Source organism: Alexandromys fortis, unplaced genomic scaffold (assembly GCF_014885135.2).
Source record: "Alexandromys fortis isolate MF-2015 unplaced genomic scaffold, M_Fortis_MF-2015_v1.1 scaffold_5, whole genome shotgun sequence".
Lineage (NCBI taxonomy): Eukaryota > Metazoa > Chordata > Mammalia > Rodentia > Cricetidae > Alexandromys > Alexandromys fortis.
This window is the reverse complement of record NW_026067924.1, coordinates 27,187,035-27,206,210: the sequence shown is the minus strand read 5'-3', so window position 1 is coordinate 27,206,210 and position 19,176 is coordinate 27,187,035. Positions and strand designations below refer to the sequence as shown.

The window sequence follows — 19,176 nt, the reverse complement described above, 5'->3', positions numbered from 1 at the left end:
CAGCAGAGAAGTAGGAGACACATAAAGAAATCCACAAGCAAGGATGGCGTCTTAGGGATGATAGCAATATGCTCTCACTTAAGACCCGACCACCACCTTGTCTAACAATTCCTGAATGTTATCAGCCCAGATCATCAAACTTAACAAATTACAAATTACAGACTCATTTAGAAACTAAATACATAGCCACAGCTATGACAATATACAATTTTTTTTCTTCCTGTCCAAAATGTGGCTCCTTCATGCATTAGATTTTAAACTTAGCATTATAATTGCCGACACATTTTGTCTGGAGAAGAATCCAGGTGTGAGAGAAGCAGAATGGAAATAATTTCATTTTTCATTTTCCTATACAGATGCCTTCCTGACTTAGACATTTTCTTTCAGTGCCTGGCGGTCTTCAAATTGCGCGTGATTGTCCTATTACCGTTGCTTACGGTATTTATCTAATGTTGTCTGAAGTTATTTGCTTGCTTTTTTCTCCTCTAATTCCCATGATGGGAAGACACATGTGACTCCCTGAAAAGACCTTATGGGAGTCACAGTTTTGAGATGTCTTCTTTTACGGTGTCTTGAGGAATGAGGCAATTTGCCACTGTATGTTTCAAAGCAGAAGAACCTTGGGCACTGAAGCCATGCATGTGGTCTCTTTGGGAGCGAGTTTCATCAGGAAAGGTGTTTGGAACCCAAATCAGGAATGTTCTAAGGGGAGAAATGCAAGCTGAGACTCTTACATGTAAGCCATCTGCAGTGACAGAAGAGCCATTCTGTCACCGCAGAGTTACTGCCTCATTCTGCTTCCCTCTCTGCCTCCTCAGCATCCCAGCATCCCGAGGTAGGTCTGATCCACTCATGAATATATGTGTGACTGTGGATCTCCTAAGGTCTAGTCTGCTCTCTCGGACAGTAAACACATGCTAATTCCACAACCGGTGCCTCCGGGAACTCTCAGAGAAAGGTATAATACTCAAAGTACCCACTGGGTAAGAACAGGAGCAGGTAGAAAGCCCTCATGTCCCCTCACAATCCAGGAATGTACGCATATCACCAGTACAAGAACCCCAGGGCAGGGCTGGGAACTGACAGCACAAGAGTCACAATGTTTACACAGCCCTGCACGTTTATTTGTAGGATACAAGGATCTCTTCACTACTCCCCTAGTGAGTGCCTTCACAACTAACTCTTCCACACTGTGTGTAAGTCAGAGGTTTTTTTTTTTTTTTTGATCTCCTGACTTTTCTAATCTGTCGATTATTATATGTGACAATTGGGTGTATAAAACCTATTAACTAAATGGAGAAAAAAATGAATATAATTTCCTGGGTCAGAGGAGGGGAGTGGAACATATTTAATGCCTTCTCCACGAAGAGGAAAATATGAATGTGTATGTCAGAGTTAGAGCTATAAAGAGTCCACAGAAAAGGCAGTAGGAAAGTAAGTGCCCAGATGCACCTGGCTTGGTGGCAATTGGATGAGTAGCAGCAGGCAATATTGGAGTAAAGAAGGGTCCTTCAGTCTCCAATCTTGTCACAAGATGAGTGTTACCTGTGTCTGTGTTGCTCCCATTGGCATAAAGGAGCCCAAGGAAGAAAGATAGGGCTTGTATCCACATGAATGGATATACAGACGGTGCACTAGAATCGAATAGGCCTGAATGTATGCCTTGTCAAGCAAAGGACGAGACCAGGGAAGTGTTTTGTTCTGCCCTTAGGAAGCTGGTGCTCTTCTTTTGTCCACATTTCTGGATGGTAAAGTCACTATCTACCATTCAGCACACCAGAGAAATCAGAGAACCATTTCCCCTTCTCTCTGTACATCTTTGAGAAGCTGGATATGAATAGAAGTAGGAGGTCCTACACTGACTGCTTCCGTGCTGTACTTTAAATGCCCCATGCGGTGGTCTTTTTGCTAAGTCTAATAGATAGATAGATAGATAGATAGATAGATAGATAGATAGATAGATAGATAGATAGATAGATTCACTTAATTCACTTCCACTCAACTGATAAAGCAAATATAAGTAAAATCTTCATCTTCTGCCATTTAAAGAAATGAAGCTTACACAGAATGATCTGCCTAAGATTCCAATAATCATAAACAACAAAAGCTTTGTTTGATCTCTCACCTGCTTGACTCTATACCCTGTGAAGTGGGCACTGAACCATCTCAAGTACTAAGGGTCCCAGGACAGAGACCACAGCCTAAGTCAAGCTGGGCTCTGAAGTACTTGCTTAACTCTGAGGATCAGTTAACCAACACGTTTTACATTAGTAATATCACCAGGGGTAATGTTATCCCAGAGAGTCTACTTTGTGTCCAAGGGACCAATGTCTGTAGTTTTAAATCAACTGCTACTAATTATTGATTATTAAGAAAGGAGCTCACAGAAACTGACAAATAGATCATATGGTTATGTTTATTTCACAAACACAACTCCTGAGTTTGATATCCAGCACCTGTGTAAAAATGTGTATCGGGAGCACCTGTAATCCCAATGCTGGGGAAGCAGAAACAGCAAGATCCGGGGCTTTGTGACCAACCAGCCTAACCTACTTGACAAGCTCAATGTTCAGTTGAAGACCCTGTCTCAAACTGAGAAGACACCCAGCATCAACCTTTGATTTCCAAACTTGCGCGCATGCACACACACACACACACACATACACGCACACACGTACACACACATGCACATATGTGCATATATACAAACATGCACACGTGCACACACATGTACCAACACACACAAGAAGAAAGGAACTGACACCATGGTTTAATAATCAAAGTTTATATAAAGAGTTCCAACTACAACAGTAGTAAGATATTGAGGGTTACAGAAGAGAAGCAAATAAAAGGGATATCACCTTGTATAGAACAAAAACATTATTTTCTGAGTTCGATTCTCAAGATGCAGCAGAGGTCATCTGATATGCTAGCCACCATAATCACACTGGCACACTTATTGAATCCCCACATTGTAAGAAATCAATAAGAAATTAGAAGGCTCCAAGCAGGTTTCTAGGCAATCTGATGTGGGGATTTGGGAATTGTTTTGTTTGCTCTTTATTTTCCATTTTGAGTTCAGTCTGGGAAAAATCACATGGTTTAATCTAATGTACACTCTCCCTTGCCTTGAAATACCCTAAAAGGCAGAGTCCATTGCAGTGTGCATACCCAGAGCTCACAACGATCAACACAAACGGCCGAGATTTAGCACTTGCTATCTAAAAGGTAATTATTTTTGCTGAGATCCATGACAAATGAGTGTTGCATGGTTATAACTGAGAAAGCACCCAGGTCCACACTTTTGAACAAACTAACCTCCCCAAGCCTAATAGCTTTTTAGTAGCAAATTGATAGAGATAGTAGTAAGCCCATTTCACAATTTATAAAATTTAAACTGAGAAGCTGAGCTCGCTTTCAATGCAGAGCCCAGTGCCCCCCACTGGAGCATCCTAGCAAGGACTGTTTGGGCTTCTTTATAAAGACATGATAGCTATGGCCGACAGGTTAGCTCTGAGCTGAGAAGAAGTAGAGTACATGCTGAAAAGAACATTCTCAAATGTCGGGATACCTCTGAAAGGCCCCTGATTTTCAAAGGCATCCTTTGTGGCTGTGAAATTGTACCTTCTTCTCCATTATTCTCCAACAACAATGCCATAAACTAAGAGGTTAGGCACACAGCAGCCATTCTGGCAGGTCTCAACCTATGTAGCTTTCAGGCTGCACGAGAGAAGCAGGTCCGTGTGTCAGCAGCCAGCCAGGCATTCAGCGTCTGTTTTAAAGTTGTGGGCTCACCGGAAAATTCACCTGGAGTTTCCACTAGCTTAATGAGAAAAAAAACATACACACACACATTCACACCTGCCACAGAGAGCCCCCCAGCCCCTGAGGACATGTGCAAGGTGCACGGAAACCTGGACATGGTTCTGCCTGGCCAGATCAGCCCCAGGACTCATCACACATGGAGTAGACTTGGTTTCATTATATCCAGATGGCCTGGGGAGGGGTGTCAGTCTACAAAGGCCAAGAAAATGTCACAACCATTCTGTGTCCATAAAATCAACATACAGCCACTGCACAGATGAGAGGAGTATGAGATTCCTAGGACCGAGTCCCATCATGAACACAACACAGCATACAACCTTTATAAATAAATTATTTCAACTCCTTGAGTCTCAGCTTCTGCCCACCTGCTTATAAAATGTTGACCATACAAGCCACTAACTAGGGACTAAGGAAGAAGAAATATATAAAAGTTAGGTTCTCAACAGAATGCATAGAGGCTGATGGGTCAGTTGATGATGCCAGACTATTCAAAGGCATAATCCTTGGGTTATTATTAATAAAACTGAGAGTTTAGCTTCTAGAAGCACACACCCTACACTCTAGCAAAGTTCAGCAGGGGTCATATGGTCATGTGGCAGTTCACAACTTGGATTTTCTAAAAAGAACAGCTTTATTAGAGAATAGTCATTCAAGGTGGCTAGTAGTCTTAAATTATCTTTAAATTCATCTTCACTCAGTTCTGTGTGTGTGTGTGTGTGTGTGTGTGTGTGTGTGTGTGTGTGTGTGTGTGTGGCTTTCAGGCTGCACAAGAGAAGCAGGTCCATGTGTCAGCAGCCAGCCAGGAATTCAATGTCTGTTTTGAAGTTGTGGATTCACTGAAAAATTCACCTGGAGTTTCCACTAGCTTAGTGAGAAAAAAAAAATCCTACTGCATGTATTGGCTTTGTGGGAGCCTAGGATGTTTGGATGCTCACCTTACAAGACCTGGACGGAGGAGGGTTTTCCTTGGACTTCCCACGGGACGGAGAGCCCTGATTGCTCTTTGGGCTGACGAGGGAGGGGGAATTGATTGTGGGAGGGGGAGGGAAAGGGGAGGCGGAGGTGGGGAAGAGACAGAAATATTTAATAAATAAATTAATTAATTAATTAAAAAAACCAACATATTCACACCTGCCACAGAGCTGAGAGCTCCCAGCCTCTGAGAGAATGCATGGAAGGTGCACACCTGGGCATGGCTATGCCTAGCCAGATCAGCCTCAGGATGTGTGTGTGTGTGTGTGTGTGTGTGTGTGTGTGTGTGTGTGTGTGAAATAGGTAGATGATAGATAGATAGATAGATAGATAGATAGATAGATAGATAGATAGATGGATGTCGACTATATGTAGTTTAATATATAGTTATAGTGAATGATGGTTTTGGTGAACTTACTTTATGTCAGTTTTTTGCAAAGATACAAAATGTTGGATCAGCAAAATGGTTCAGGTGATAAAGATGCCTGCCACCAATCCTGATGGCTCATGTCAAATCCTTGAGATCCACAGGAAGGAAAGAGAGAACTGACTCCTGCAAGTTGTTCTCTGATCTCCACATACATGCCATCGTGTATACACACACACACACACACACACACACACACACCAAACACACACTGTAATGTTTTAAAAAGAAAGAAAATGTTACAAGTACAAATGAAGCCATTCTTTATCCATTTATTTTCCTTCCCTCCCTCCACCTCCTGTGGGAGATGGGAATATGTCTTTATGATATAACTGTCTTCAGTTCTTTCATAAGTCTGATTACACAAATAATATGTCGTGTGAGTATTCTTATGACATTCTATCTGACTCAATGAAATTTTGAGAGTTCTTTTTGTCATTTAACATGTTGATGAGTTTTATTTATGTTGAAGCATATAGAGTCCATTAAGATGTAACTGTTGGATATCATTTTGTTGTTGAGTCTACTGTAACTTAACCGTTCCTCTACGTGAGGGAAATTAGATAGTTCCTACATTTTCAACTTTAAAATATTATGTTATGGTGAACATCTTTATTAATCTCAGTTCTTGGATGCATATTACTGAGTACATAATGTTTCTTGGTTGTCAGGGGGTGTCCCTAATTTTTTTGCCATGGAATTATGCCTGTGTTCATTCCCACTGATCTGTGGGTGCATGTCCTAAGAAAGGCATCACATTTTGGTCTGTTTTACCTGTTTGCCTGGCTAAGATGGGAAGGCTCTCAGAAGAGTAATCCAAGGAATCCCACTATCCTGTAGGGGAAGTAGAGCCCCAGATTTGCAGCTGAACCATATGGTTCACTTAGGACCATTTCCGGCCTTGATATGTCAACAAGTAGTATTTTTATTTAAAAGGACAAAGGACTTCTAGTCAGTGTACTTTATTAAGAAGTCCCAGGTGATTGTGGCAGAGACGACCAAGAACCATATTCAGATGAAGAATCGAGGCCACATCTCAGCACCTGTGGCTTTTGGTAGCTTCCCATGCGTTGTCTCATCTAGGATGGGGCTGGTTGGCCAGGGCCCTACGGGCCCCTCGGACTCTCCAGTTCTGTTACCAACCAGCATGACTGAGGTCCAGCAACTGTATTGGCCTACATGGGTGACATGCAGATGTTTAGAAAAGGCAGCTGCACCTCCATTTGATTGACTCCTAGCTGTCTCCTCCATGGAGGTCTCAGGTCTCATTTCTCACTTCCAGATGTGATTTGGGAGGCGAGGTTTGAGAAATACTATTGGACTTGATTGGGCTTGATATGAAAGAGCATATTCTCGACGAAGCCCTACCGCCCGTTCTTCAGTGCTAAGGGCATCACGAGCATCAATCACACACCTGATAGCCCTGGAAGCACATGAGGCAGGAAGGTGCTCATCATTTCAAGAAAAGCCTTTCTAAGGTCTGCTGTTGCCCCAAACCATGCATAGGCAGGGCTACTCGTCTTTCTGATGTTTAAGAGATAATGTAGGTGCAGAGGAAGTAGGCACTCGTAAGTGATATCATCATAGCTCAGACAGCAGAGAGTGAGACCATGCAGAGGACACACCCCTTTCCTGTCTCTTCCTCGCATCTTTTCAGGCCTGACTTTCTGAGGATTGCCCGATGATGGAGTCTTTCCTCCATAGGCAACTGGTCCCCAGGGTTCCTCCTCCTTTGAGTCTTGTACAAGGCACTACAGCACCTTTCCCAGACTGGCTGGAGGCGCTGATGGCAAAGACCCATGAGCCTGGATTCCCAGCCTTCCAGAGCCATCATTACCAACAGTTTCTGCCACTAGTGGTGACCTGCCAGTGCCCTGGGTCATGACTAATTTGTTCTCCCCTCCAGGTACCAGCAGTGCCGAAGTGAAGGAAAACCGAAATGTGAGCAACCTGGGGACTAGGGCCCCGCCCCCTGGAGACTGGGCCAGAGGCAGCGCGCCCAGCATTAAAAGGAAAAGGCCACTGGAGGAAGGAAACGCGGGGCATTTCTGCAAACTCCAGCTGATCTGGAAGAAGCTCTCCTGGTCTATGACACCCAAGAATGCCCTGGTCCAGCTGCATGAGCTGAAGCCGGGTCTGCAGTACAGGATGGTGTCACAGACGGGCCCAGTGCACGCCCCAGTCTTCGCAGTGGCTGTGGAAGTGAATGGGCTCACGTTTGAAGGCACAGGGCCCACTAAAAAGAAAGCCAAGATGCGGGCAGCAGAGATGGCCCTGAAGTCCTTCGTGCAGTTCCCCAATGCGTTTCAGGCCCACCTGGCCATGGGCAGTAGTACCAGTTCTTGCACTGACTTCACCTCTGACCAGGCTGACTTCCCAGACACATTGTTCAAGGAGTTCGAACCATCTTCAAGAAATGAGGACTTCCCGGGCTGTCGTCCCGTTGACCCCGAGTTTCTGTCTTCCACCTACCGGCGAGGACGGCTGTTCTACCACACACTGGACCTCATGGGCCAGGCTCTGCCTGACAGGTCCAGGCTGGCCCCCGGGGCTCTGGGCGAGAGGAACCCTGTAGTGGTGCTGAATGAGTTACGCTCAGGTCTGCGGTATGTGTGCCTCTCGGAAACAGCCGAGAAGCCCCGAGTCAAGAGTTTTGTCATGGCTGTGTGCGTGGACGGGAGGACGTTCGAAGGCTCTGGACGCAGCAAGAAGCTGGCCAAGGGCCAGGCAGCACAAGCTGCTTTGCAGGCCCTCTTCGACATCCGGCTGCCTGGCCACACACCCAGCAGGAGTAAATGCAACCTCTTGCCACAGGTGAGACTTCTCGCGTAGCTGCCTGTCCGTGGAAAGATGGATATGAGTTGGGCTATTCTTGCTGTGATGGGGGAATGGGCCTGCCCCTCTCCGGAGCCCAGTGTCTGGGAAAAGAGCATGGTAAAGCTCTGGCCTTCCTGAAAAGGCCCCTTTCCTAAGCACACAGAGAGGAATTGCCGGTGTTTTGTTTTGTTTTATTTTGATAAAGGATCATGGGAATATTAAGAAAGCAGAGTTCATCAACTCAGCAACCAAGCAGAAGTAATAAGGTCTTCTGGCCCCACCCAGAGACCCAGGCTGCAGGAAAGGAAGGCAAGATTCATTCACCAGGTCCTCCAGTAACTTAGAAAATGAAGAACCAAGAAAAAAAAAAAGTGTGTTGGCTGGTGGTCTGGGCTGAGTTTCTAGTTAGTTACTGTGAGCAAACCAAGATGGAAATTGTCTCACTGGGAGTGGCCAGAACCTCTATGATTATGGTTTCCAACCAGGTGAGAATGTCCCCAGTAAGACACTAGCACAAACCAAGAGTCATCGGGAGAAAAGCTGCTGGAAGGCAGAGAAGCTAGAAATAAGGATTAGGGAACTGCGGATATGACTCAGGTGGCCTAGTGCTTTCCCAGCATTCACTAAGCTGGGTTCAACCCCTAGTGCTGCATGAACCAGGGATGGAGGTGCATGTCCATAATCCCTGCACTAGGGAGGTGTCGGTGAGAGGATAGAGTTCAAGGTCAGCCTGGCCTATATAAGAGAGGGGGTGGGAAGTAGGAGGGGATGAAGAAAGAAAGAGAAAGGGATCTCTCCCATTTTGCCAACATAATGGTGGGTCTAATTTCATTTTTTTCTTTCTTGCTGATACTGGAATTCAGACCCAGAGCCACTGGTACATGAGACAAGTGGTCCCCCTGAGCTATACCCCCAGCCCTGTGAGTCTGCTTTCTCACAGGACTTTACCTCCGCGTGTTTAAGGTGCCTGTGTAGCACTGCCTGTATGCCAAGAACTATTCTCACACCACTTAAGACAACCTTATTCTGCCAAGTTCTATAATTGCTTATTTATGCAAATTATCTTTTCTCTTATCACTCTGAGACTTATTTGTAGGTCTCTCTAATGTAGTCGATACAGAAAATTATTTTTATTCATTCTGGGCATCAATCAAGGAAAGAAACACTTTACATAGTTAAAAGGCACTTAGCCCCGTGTGGGATTCATCATAAGTACTTAATAACTGTGAGTTATTGCTGTGATCGCCACCATCATGACATCACAGCACCTGGAATAGAATCCCTTATTTTGCTTTTGAAGATAAAAGAACCCATAAAAGAATTCAGGGTGTCATAAAAATGCCAGATACTGCTCAGGGATAGTTGTAAAGTCACAAAGAGCATAAAGGGCTCTTTCAGCTTGAATAATAACTGGATAGGGCATTCATTCGTTCATTTCATTCATTCATTCATTTTATATTTGACTCTAAGCAGGCATGGGAAAGACGCCAGAGCAGATGTCCTGTGTGTATGTGTGTTTGCAGCACATGCTTGTGTATGTGTTTGGGTGTGTATATGTGTGAGTGTGTACACACATGTGTGTGCATGCATGCAGAGGCATGTCAGAGACCAATGTGGCATGTCTCCTCTATCATGTGTCGCCTTATTTTTTATTTATGTGTAAATGTGGGGATATGAAAATGACTGCAGTGGCCCCAAGTCCAGAAGAGTTACAGGTAGTTGTGAGCCATCTGATGTGGATTCTGGGAACTAATGGAGGTCTCTGCAAATTGTAGCATGCACCCTTCACTGCTGAGCCATCTCTCCAGCCCCTCCATCTTGTTTCTTCATACAGAATCTCTCACTGAACGGGAAGTTCAACAATTTGACGAGACTAGCTGGCCAGCGTGCCCCAGTGATCCGTCTGTCTCTACCTCTCTAAAGCTTGGATTATAAGCCCATGTTACCATTGCCTGCTTTTATGTGGATACTAATGATCCAAAGTTGGGGTCTCATGCTTGCAGAACATGCACTCTCTTGACTGAGCCGTGTTCCCGGCCATAAGATGTACTGTTTTTCAAAAATCTTCGGTGAGAGAAAAGACACACTATATATGAGTCCCAGTGGGGTTTTTTTTCCTGGTCTATCTACTTCCTACTCATTTACTTCACCTCAAGCATTTATTGCGCACGTAATAATGACTTAAGGAGCAGGTGGAAGGGGGTAAACCATAAACTTCATCAGTCTTGCCCTTCAGTTCATGCTCAAATAAATGCATAACCCCAGTGAACAGAATGGGCTAGAGAAAGAAGCAAGAACATTTGCTAGATCCACTCCTGCACACTCACTAGCAAGAAACTCTGTGACCTTGCATCCTCTCTTTCCTACGCCTTTGTCTTTTTATTTTTCTGACTTCCCCCATTCCACCTCTCTGCTACAAGGAATCAAGCTTGCAGAAGTGCCACGGAGGCAGTCTCCTTCCTACTGCCCGGACTCAAGGCTGTGCAGAAGAATGAGCCCTTTCTGAAACTGCCCATGACCTTTGGCATGAGCTTGATCAGCTCATCTCTCTTGCCTACTTGAGAAGGTCCGACAGCAATTGTGGGCATAGCCCTTGTGCTGTTCCACTCGGCCGCAGCTTGATGCCACTTTGCAGAAAGGCCAGAGCTCCCCGCAAGGCTCCCAGGCAGGCCGGGGATTCTCTGTTTACTAGGACACCCAGCTCATCTCTCTCTTCTGCTTCCTACCGTGTGAAATTGAAGGACGTCAGTGAGTTCTGGGTGTGATGCATTCTTCTTTCATGTTGTCAACTCTGAGTTCTCACGATGGAGAAGCCAGGCAGCGCTACTACTTTGTAATAGTCATTTGACCCCAGAATGCAGCACATCCGTTAAAGCCATGGCTGCTAAATTATTTTTCTCTGACAGTCTGCTAACCACTCCGACTGGATGATGAAGGGCATGGAGCGGCTCGAGGGTTGCGGGCCATTCATCACACCACAGCAGTACAGCCGTGCCAGGGGCTCATTATCCTCTTGCCTCAGCCCCTTAAAAAGTGCACCCTATAGCTGGGTGGGGGCCAAACGTAAAAATGGGAATCAGGGCTGATGAAATTGAAAACCTGTCCTAGATAGGGTCTGAGTTCATGGGAGAATATATGAAAATAAACAATTTTTAAGGTTTACCATAAAAGCTGTTCTGTCTTCCTACTCAGCCAAAACCCCTTCCTTCTAGGAACTGTGCTCTCTCAGCACCGCTGTCAATAGTCCATCATCGGGCCTCTGTCTATAGATCACAGAAGTCCTAGCTATGCACTGTTGAATCCTTGTCTACATGTCATGCAATCCTCTGTTTCTAGAACCTGAGTGCCTCATTCATAGGTCATAGATACTCCATCTATATAGACCATAGAAACTCTATGCACAAATTATAGACCCCTGTCTGCACATCATGGCATTCCCATCTATATATCAAAGCCTTTCATCTATAGATCATAAAGCTTCAGGAATACTATATCTGTGAATTGCGGATTTGCCTGCCTATAGACCATGAGCCCTGACCTGTAGATCAGGGAACACTCCATATACACATCACAATACCTCATCAAGACATCATGGAACCTTTACCTATACTTTGTGGACTACAACCCATGCATCATGGACCACTCAGCTAGCCACCATGAAAACTGCCCAAAAATGCTCTGTGCCTCTCATCTAAGGAGCACAGAATCCTTCATTTATACTTCATGAAATTCCTTCCTTGATATTGTGAACACTTATCCTTCAATAATATTCAAGTAAACACTTGGTCTCAAAGGCTCCATGACTCTAGGTCGTGGGTCTCTAGGGATGTGTCCTTTTGTGATCTTTATCTGACTGCTCTGCCAGCACTGCCTTTGGTGCAGCAAACCAAACATCTTCACAAAAACATTGCATGGGCTCTCAGAACAGGGCACTTTCCAACTCCCCTGAGCAGGGACAATTCTTCCAGAGTTTGCCTTGAGGACCTTGTAGCAGGGCAGTTTCTGGAACTTGGACACTGATACTACTATTTAATGTTGTCTTCACAAATTCCCATATTCTTCCTCATACAAGACCAATTTGCAGGATGGCAAAGACACACATGTTATTCCATAGAAAATAACTAGTTGTTGTCTGTCCGACGCTTTAACCATAGACTAGCATTACAAAGAAGGCTTCAAGCCATCCTAGGACGAATTCCCTTAATTATGTGATAGGCTATGAACAAATACCGCGTAGATGCCAGAGCTTAGGAATATCAGGAAAGCATATTTAAGATGCAGCTGTTGACACTAGAGAGATGACTCATTTAGTAAAGATGGGGTGGATAATGGGGTGGTCTGACCCATAACCCTGGTTCTGGGTATGGGTAGTAGCAAGGTTGGTCAACCCACAAACTTTCCCTTGTCCTTACCACCAGGGTGAGCTCCCCTGCATTGCCTTGGCTAGTTCACCCTTTGCAGGGATGAGCAAGGAGTGGGACTGTTCTTCTTTTACATCCTCAGGGTTGCATCTCCCACACCTACACCTCCAGGGCCAGCTCTACTGTGTTGTCCAGGCATGGTGTGCTGCAGCATATGAGGGTCAGGGCTAGCTCTCCCACTCTTATGACCTCAGGGTCAGCTCTCCCACCTGCCTCAGGCACTGATAGGTGGGGAGGGGCGCATCTCTCTCCTGGTCATACCACCACATGACAGGTGAATAGAGGAGACAGCTCTTCCATGCTCACAACTCCAGGGCCGAGTCGCCCACACCTCTGCCAATGGGGTTGGCTCCATTCTGCCACCCAGGCAGGGTGCAGGACCTGCTCTCCTGAGTGTTGCAGCTGGTGGAAGGCAGGGGCAGCTCTCCCGCCCTTCTGACCTCAGGGCAGCTCTCCCTCTCCCATGCCACCACATGACAGATAAGTGATAGGGACAGCTTTCCCATGCTCGCAACTTATTGTATGCTGAGAGTCCTATTGGGTTCTGGAATGAAGACAACGAGTATATAGGATAGATAGGCTAATCCTAAAGAAGTAGAACCTCTTAAAATTTCCCCCCGAGACCTTGAGATGAGTCCAGATACACGATGGCAGTTGCCGTGCTCAGAATCCAAAGCATCAGCTTTACTAAACTACCTAAAGTAAAGGCCCAGTGGGCCCGGGGCAAGGGTCCACATTGTTTCTGCAGTCTGGGTTTTGAAGGAGTAAGTTCAATCACGTGATGCTCACTGCAAAAGTTCTAACTGCAGGAGTGAGTTCACTGGGGTCTAATTTCCACCATGTCAGGTGCCTGAGAGCTGAGTCTTAGCCAGAGTAGCAAAAGCAAACATTTATTTATGTCTTTAAGGCATGGAGCAGACATAAATAGGTAGGGTTTACTATGCTGATAAGAAAGTGTGCAAGTCCCGGGACTCCATAAACAGCTGTTGGAAATGATGTGCTCACTGCGAGATAGCCAGGAGGCTCTGTCCAAATCCTTCACGTTTTGTTTATCTACCTTTGGTACCAGACCCCTCTAGGCCAGCATGGCTAATAGTAGGAACCAGAACAAGAGCATGAGAATGGATAAACACTCATTACCTGAGAGTATCATCATGAGAAATAATACCAGTCTCAAGGCCCGGTTCTCACAGCTAGCATGAAAAGATCTGAGTTCAGAAAGCACGAATTCAAAAAAGAATGACTTTTTTTTTAGCAGTTCTGTTGTTGAAAAGGGGGTTAGAAAAAATAAAAAAAGTACATCGCAGCAAAAAGGAGCTGAAGAAAAGTTAAATTCTCCCTGGGCACACAGTAAATCTGCAAAGAGAATTAATTGGCTTGTCTGCAGTTTTCTCATTCGCCCTTTATTTCCCCGTGTTTGAAAATCTCTATGTCAAGTGGACTGCTGTTTGTGGTGTTTTATAAGGGTTTAGTCAAAGCAACTAAAACACATGTGTCCTCCAAGTAGAAGAGGAAATGCCTTCTAAAATGACTGTTAAAGGCTGGCTGATTTGAACAATCAAGCCGACAAGAGGGCCCGCTGTAGAAGACTGTGCCTGTGGCTTCGGGTGTGTAAAATGGCAAGAACTTGACATAAGGATGCCTCAGAAGGAGCCTCTGGGATCAAATGTTAAAAATGAGTCCCACATTTCTCCTCCCACAATGACCTCCATGCGCAATGTACATTAATGGTTGAACAAATGAGTCTGGTAGGGAACCAGCCCTTCTCACCCAATCACTCTTGATAATTCTATAATTTATGTAGTGACATAAAAGACGGTGGCTTTGCTGCCTCATGATTCTTCCTTGTCAGGAGTTAAATCCCATTCTTAAAAGCTGTGATGTTTGGTTGTTGGTACCTGCTTTAAGAATGGTGGAGGAAGGCGAGACAGGGGCATGCATGGCTCTTTGAGCCAGAATCATGATACCATCTTTAAAAATGGGCTTTGGGGGCTCCAAAGGTCCTGAGTTCAATTCCCAGTAATTACGTGGTGGTTCACAACCATCTATAATGAGATCTGGTGCCCTCTTCTGGCCTGTAGGCATACATGCAGGAAGAACACAGTATACATAATAATAAAGAAATCATTTTTTTTTTAAAACTGGGCTTTTTGTGGGCTGGCGAGATGGCTCAGCTAGTAAAGCACTTAAACCTCAGCGCTTCTGTAAAGTGAAGGAGGGAAGCGATTTCACAAAGCTGTCCTCCATACATACACCATGCAGACATCTGTACAATGATAAAAAAAATCCCTTTTAAAAAAGAATAGGATTGGGGCTGGAGAGATGGCTCAGTGGTTAAGAGCATTGCCTACTCTTCCAAAGGTCCTGAGTTCAATTCCCAGCAACCACATGGTGGCTCACAACCATCTGTAAAGAGGTCTGGTGCCCTCTTCCGGCCTGCAGGCATACACACAGACAGAATATTGTATACATAATAAATAAATAAAATAAATATTAAAAAAAAGAATTGGATTTCATCTTATCTTGGGTCACATTTATAAGATCCTCTGAAAACAAACACCAAAACCCTGGCGCCCTTTGGTTCCTTTGGGGAGCTTATCCAAAGGGGCACTCCCTAGATTATGGTTTATATGAAGGTATGTCATTTCCCACCAACCTCCCCATGATGGTTCTGTTCTCTGAGCAAGGCCAAATCTAACTGGACCTAACCATCTAGTAACCAGGTCCACTACGTGCCCATCCATCCCAGAAAGGCCACTACTTTCTCTGTACCCGTACTACCCTAACACATTAGCAACACAAAGCAGAAACTAGGCAGCACCTCTGCCTTCCAGAGAGAATTGTCTCCTTCAGCTTGTCCTCTGACCTCCACGCAAACCATGTGGCAAGTGTGCATGGGTGCTTGCATGTACACACACACACCCCAAAATAAATAACACGTATGCAAATTTTTAAATAGAGAAAGTCTTTAGTTAGGTGTGGAAGACTTTGTAGATGCTTAACACTTTTGTAAGTCTATACAATGTATCATCACATTTACTATCCACGTGTGCACTATATATTATGGAATGTATATCTAGCATGCCCTGTTCACTTATAGGTTGTACATCTGTGTAGTGTGCTTACAATATATGCAATACTGTCTTCAACATGTTCATACAATACACTGTGCCTTGACACAATAGCTTCTACCTTATTTCCTACTAAAACATGAACATTGAAGTCTGATGCTCTAACTAAGTTTGGCATTTTAAACATTGCACATGTAACTACCCATCAGTTAAGGAGTGTCTACAAGGCAAGTCCTGCCAATTGTCTAATTCCGTGGCCGTAATTAACGATGATCACGGTGGCAGAGGCATAGCAGCTACTGTTTACTAGCACTTGATCTATATTGGCTCTGATTCTGTGTTTACACATAATGGCGCATCCGCCCTCAAATGGAGTCTTTACACGAGACGTTAATTACGTTCGCATGACAGATGACTGTGCGGAGGCCCTTCTGGGGCAGGTAAGGCCCTGGCCTAAAAATCGAAGGGAGGACAAGTACAGAAAGGTCCAGCACTTGGCTTCTGTAGGGCTGTCGTAATGACCTTGTCCTTAAGATACCTGTCACTCTCCTATCTTCCAGTGGCTTTCTGGCTTATGAAAGAAACTGGGCGCTCTTGGCTGAAAGGGAAGTTTATAACTTCGTAAAACATAAGCCTAAAGGGACTAGCTATTAGTTCCTAAGAAGCAAAACGTATTGTGCTCTGACAAAAGGAAGGGGCTGCTTGTGTCTGGAAGGCTGCAGAGTCTAACTGTGTACGAAGAAGCTGGGAAACGGGAGTGGGACACGCGCTCGGGTGTCAAGTCCCAGCAGGTCGTTGATTTTGGAGTACATAGAAACTCCTACTTGGGCAGGAAGATGCCTGGAGAAAGTCAGCGCTCTAGGCTGCCCTCGTGGATGAATTCCCATTAAGAAGCTGTCCTCCCAGCTCTCCAGGCTCCTGCTGATGCCTCTGTGGAGCAGCAGGGTCCTGGAAGCTCGCCAGGGGCTCCCATCTGAGAACATTGCCGCTTTAGTCGGCTCAAAGCCTACAGCCGCAAGTGCACTTGCGTAGACAGGCTTTCTGGGGATGGGCGGGCGCCGCCTTCCTCTGGGATTCATTGTTACACTGAAAAGGAGACAGCAGAAAGAGGATGGCAAATGGTGCAATGCCAACTTGTAAATGAGCCAGAGAAAGGAAAGATGACTATCCAGAGAAAAGAAAGAGAGCACTCCATCCCTGAGCTGGAGGGAGGGTGGCAAAGAATATACCCACCGAGGTGCCAAAGCTGGCTTTGCCTTTCCAGCCCAAAGGGCACCTGGGGGAGATCTCACTCCTTTGGAGTCTCTCCCCTTTCCCATACGTTCTGTGTTCTCTCTGGCACCCGGGTGACTTGGGCTACTTTCAGTTGCGAGCTTCTGTGAACCCCAGGCAGAAGCTAGGGAGATGGCCTGAAGCGAGGCCTCGGGATGGAGCAGAAACTCTGCCTACTGCTGCTTGGCCTAGTGAGGTCACACAATGATGGCAAAAGCTTGGGGTGATCCAGATGTTGAATCTGGATGTTTGAGCTTCACAGTTCACAGCTCCTCCTCATCCTATCTCTGGTTTCCTGGGCAACCAATGGCAGATAGGAGTTAGAATGTGAGCTTTGTTGCTGGGTTAGAGCAGGGAAGTTGGAGAAAAAGAGCAGAATTCTTCGTGGAAATCCATAGGCCACTGGTAGGAAAAAGGAAGAGAGGCAGAACTGAGTAGAGTACCTCAGACTGGTTAATGTACAAGACAGCAAACCCAACGTCGGCCCACCCACCAGGAACTTCCGCTGCAAACCCTGACTGCTCCGGCAAGTACAGCGGCTGTCCCATAACCTGGCCATCACCTTGGGTGGTCCAGAAAAGAGAGCAGAAGCTTGAATACCTGTGAACTCAAAGGTACTGCAGAGAAGATGGATCCCTGATCATTCGTTCATATGCGCAGGAAACAGGGTCCAAGCCAGTCTAGACAACACGACTGTCTAGAAAACCTACAATCCATCCTGGATTAACTTTTGACTGAATCCTGCAAAAACTATGTCAAAGATGGTTCAAGGGAGTTTATACATAATGGGGAAAGAAAACGTTCTCTCCTCTAAAAATTCACCCCATCCCACCTAAATGAACTGTGTACCCCACGCTCTGTAAACCACTGTCAGGGCAGTGGTGCAGCCATCCTGGGCGGTCTTAAATTCACATGTTCTCAAGCCCCTCCCCCCCCATCATTTCAGTTACCCTGAACCTATTCTATTGCATGCTTAGTGGCCCTGGTATATACACTAGGAATATCCTAAGTGCTTTACACGCAAATGGTCTCAGGAGAGTGATACTGTACAGATTATAGGCCAACAGTCTTTTGTGCAATTCTTGCTGGATTCCAGCCTGAATGACGTAGCCAAAGAAAAGCCAAGGATCACACAGATAATGGGCACAAAGAGCTTAGAAATAAAATCCTGAGCCCTTGTCCTGTGTGCTGCTCAGCTCTCTCCTGGGACAGGCATGATTATCCACTGTTGGAGAGAGGGGAAATAAGCCCTGGAGGGGAAAGAGTTAACTAGTCTTTTTGAGCCAGATTGCGCACACACACTCACTAGCTATGGTACCTAAGGCATCTTGGTCCCTAGGGCCTTTGTTTCCTGGCCTGTGTGATGGGATGGTCATGAAGGTTCCCACACCAGAATGGTCAAGAGCCTCAAGTGGGTTAGTACTGGGATGAAAACAGCATTTGACATGGGGAAGACTGTATAGATTTCTCTCATTCCTCTTCCAGGGACAGCCACAGATATGCCCCACTGGTGAACAAGAGAGGGGGCAGATAGTCCCAGAAAAGTTAGATGAGCCCTTCTAATCCATTTCTGGAGTGAGAGAGAGAAGCGGAACTGTGTGGGAGGTGGGGAACCAGGACTCTGATGACATTTGGCCACTCCTGGACCTCAGTTTCCTTGCCTGTAAAATAAAGGTCTGATTAGCTATGGTTACTTCTATCAAATGGTGCTTGTCAAATTCAGCATGCACAGGGTCTGTGAGGTCCCACATCTTGCTGAGGAACTACTGGCAGTCTGTTTTGGAGGTAAGGTTAGTCATTTTTCTTCAGTGGTGCAGCTATGAGTAATTGCCCACGTTCCAGAAAATAATTCCCCACCCATGCTAGTGTGAGCACCCCTAACGAAATCCGGTGGCTCTTTAGAAAGTAGAAAAGGGAGGCTTTTTCTGAAGAAGAAAACCAGAGGAAGTAGGAGGGGAATAAGAGGGTGTAATGAGGGGAGGAAGATGATCAAAATGCATTGTATAGCTGTATAAAATTGTCATCCAATAAATTAGAATACTTTTAAATAATTAGAAAGTAAGGGCTATGGTTGACTGCTTACAGCTCTCCCATTGAAAAAGAATTCTGGTACAGGATGCCCATATGTCAACATGATGTATCCAGTCTGGGCACAAAATGCCTGCAGCTGCTATTTGATAACATTTAAAGAGCAACACAGAGGCATCCTCAGGCTGACAGGCAATCTGCAGCATCTTGCCCCAAACTGGAATTTGTATTTCTCACTCCAGCAGTGATTTTTATTAAGATATAGAGTTCTAAACCAAAGAGAAGACGGAGGACACTGGGTAGCCGGGAAATGATGGAGATACAGTGGTTATCCTCACCAGAC

General features: G+C 45.4%; 1 protein-coding gene across 1 annotated transcript in view; it reads left to right on the top strand.

Annotated features, from left to right (window-relative positions):
- Adarb2 (adenosine deaminase RNA specific B2 (inactive)) overlaps positions 1-19,176 on the top strand; it is a 541,704-nt gene that overhangs the window by 366,806 nt on the left and 155,722 nt on the right. The window contains exon 3 of the mRNA XM_050142297.1: positions 7,131-8,038. Within this exon, the coding sequence (XP_049998254.1) occupies positions 7,131-8,038 (908 nt within the window). The remainder of the gene's footprint in view (positions 1-7,130; positions 8,039-19,176) is intronic.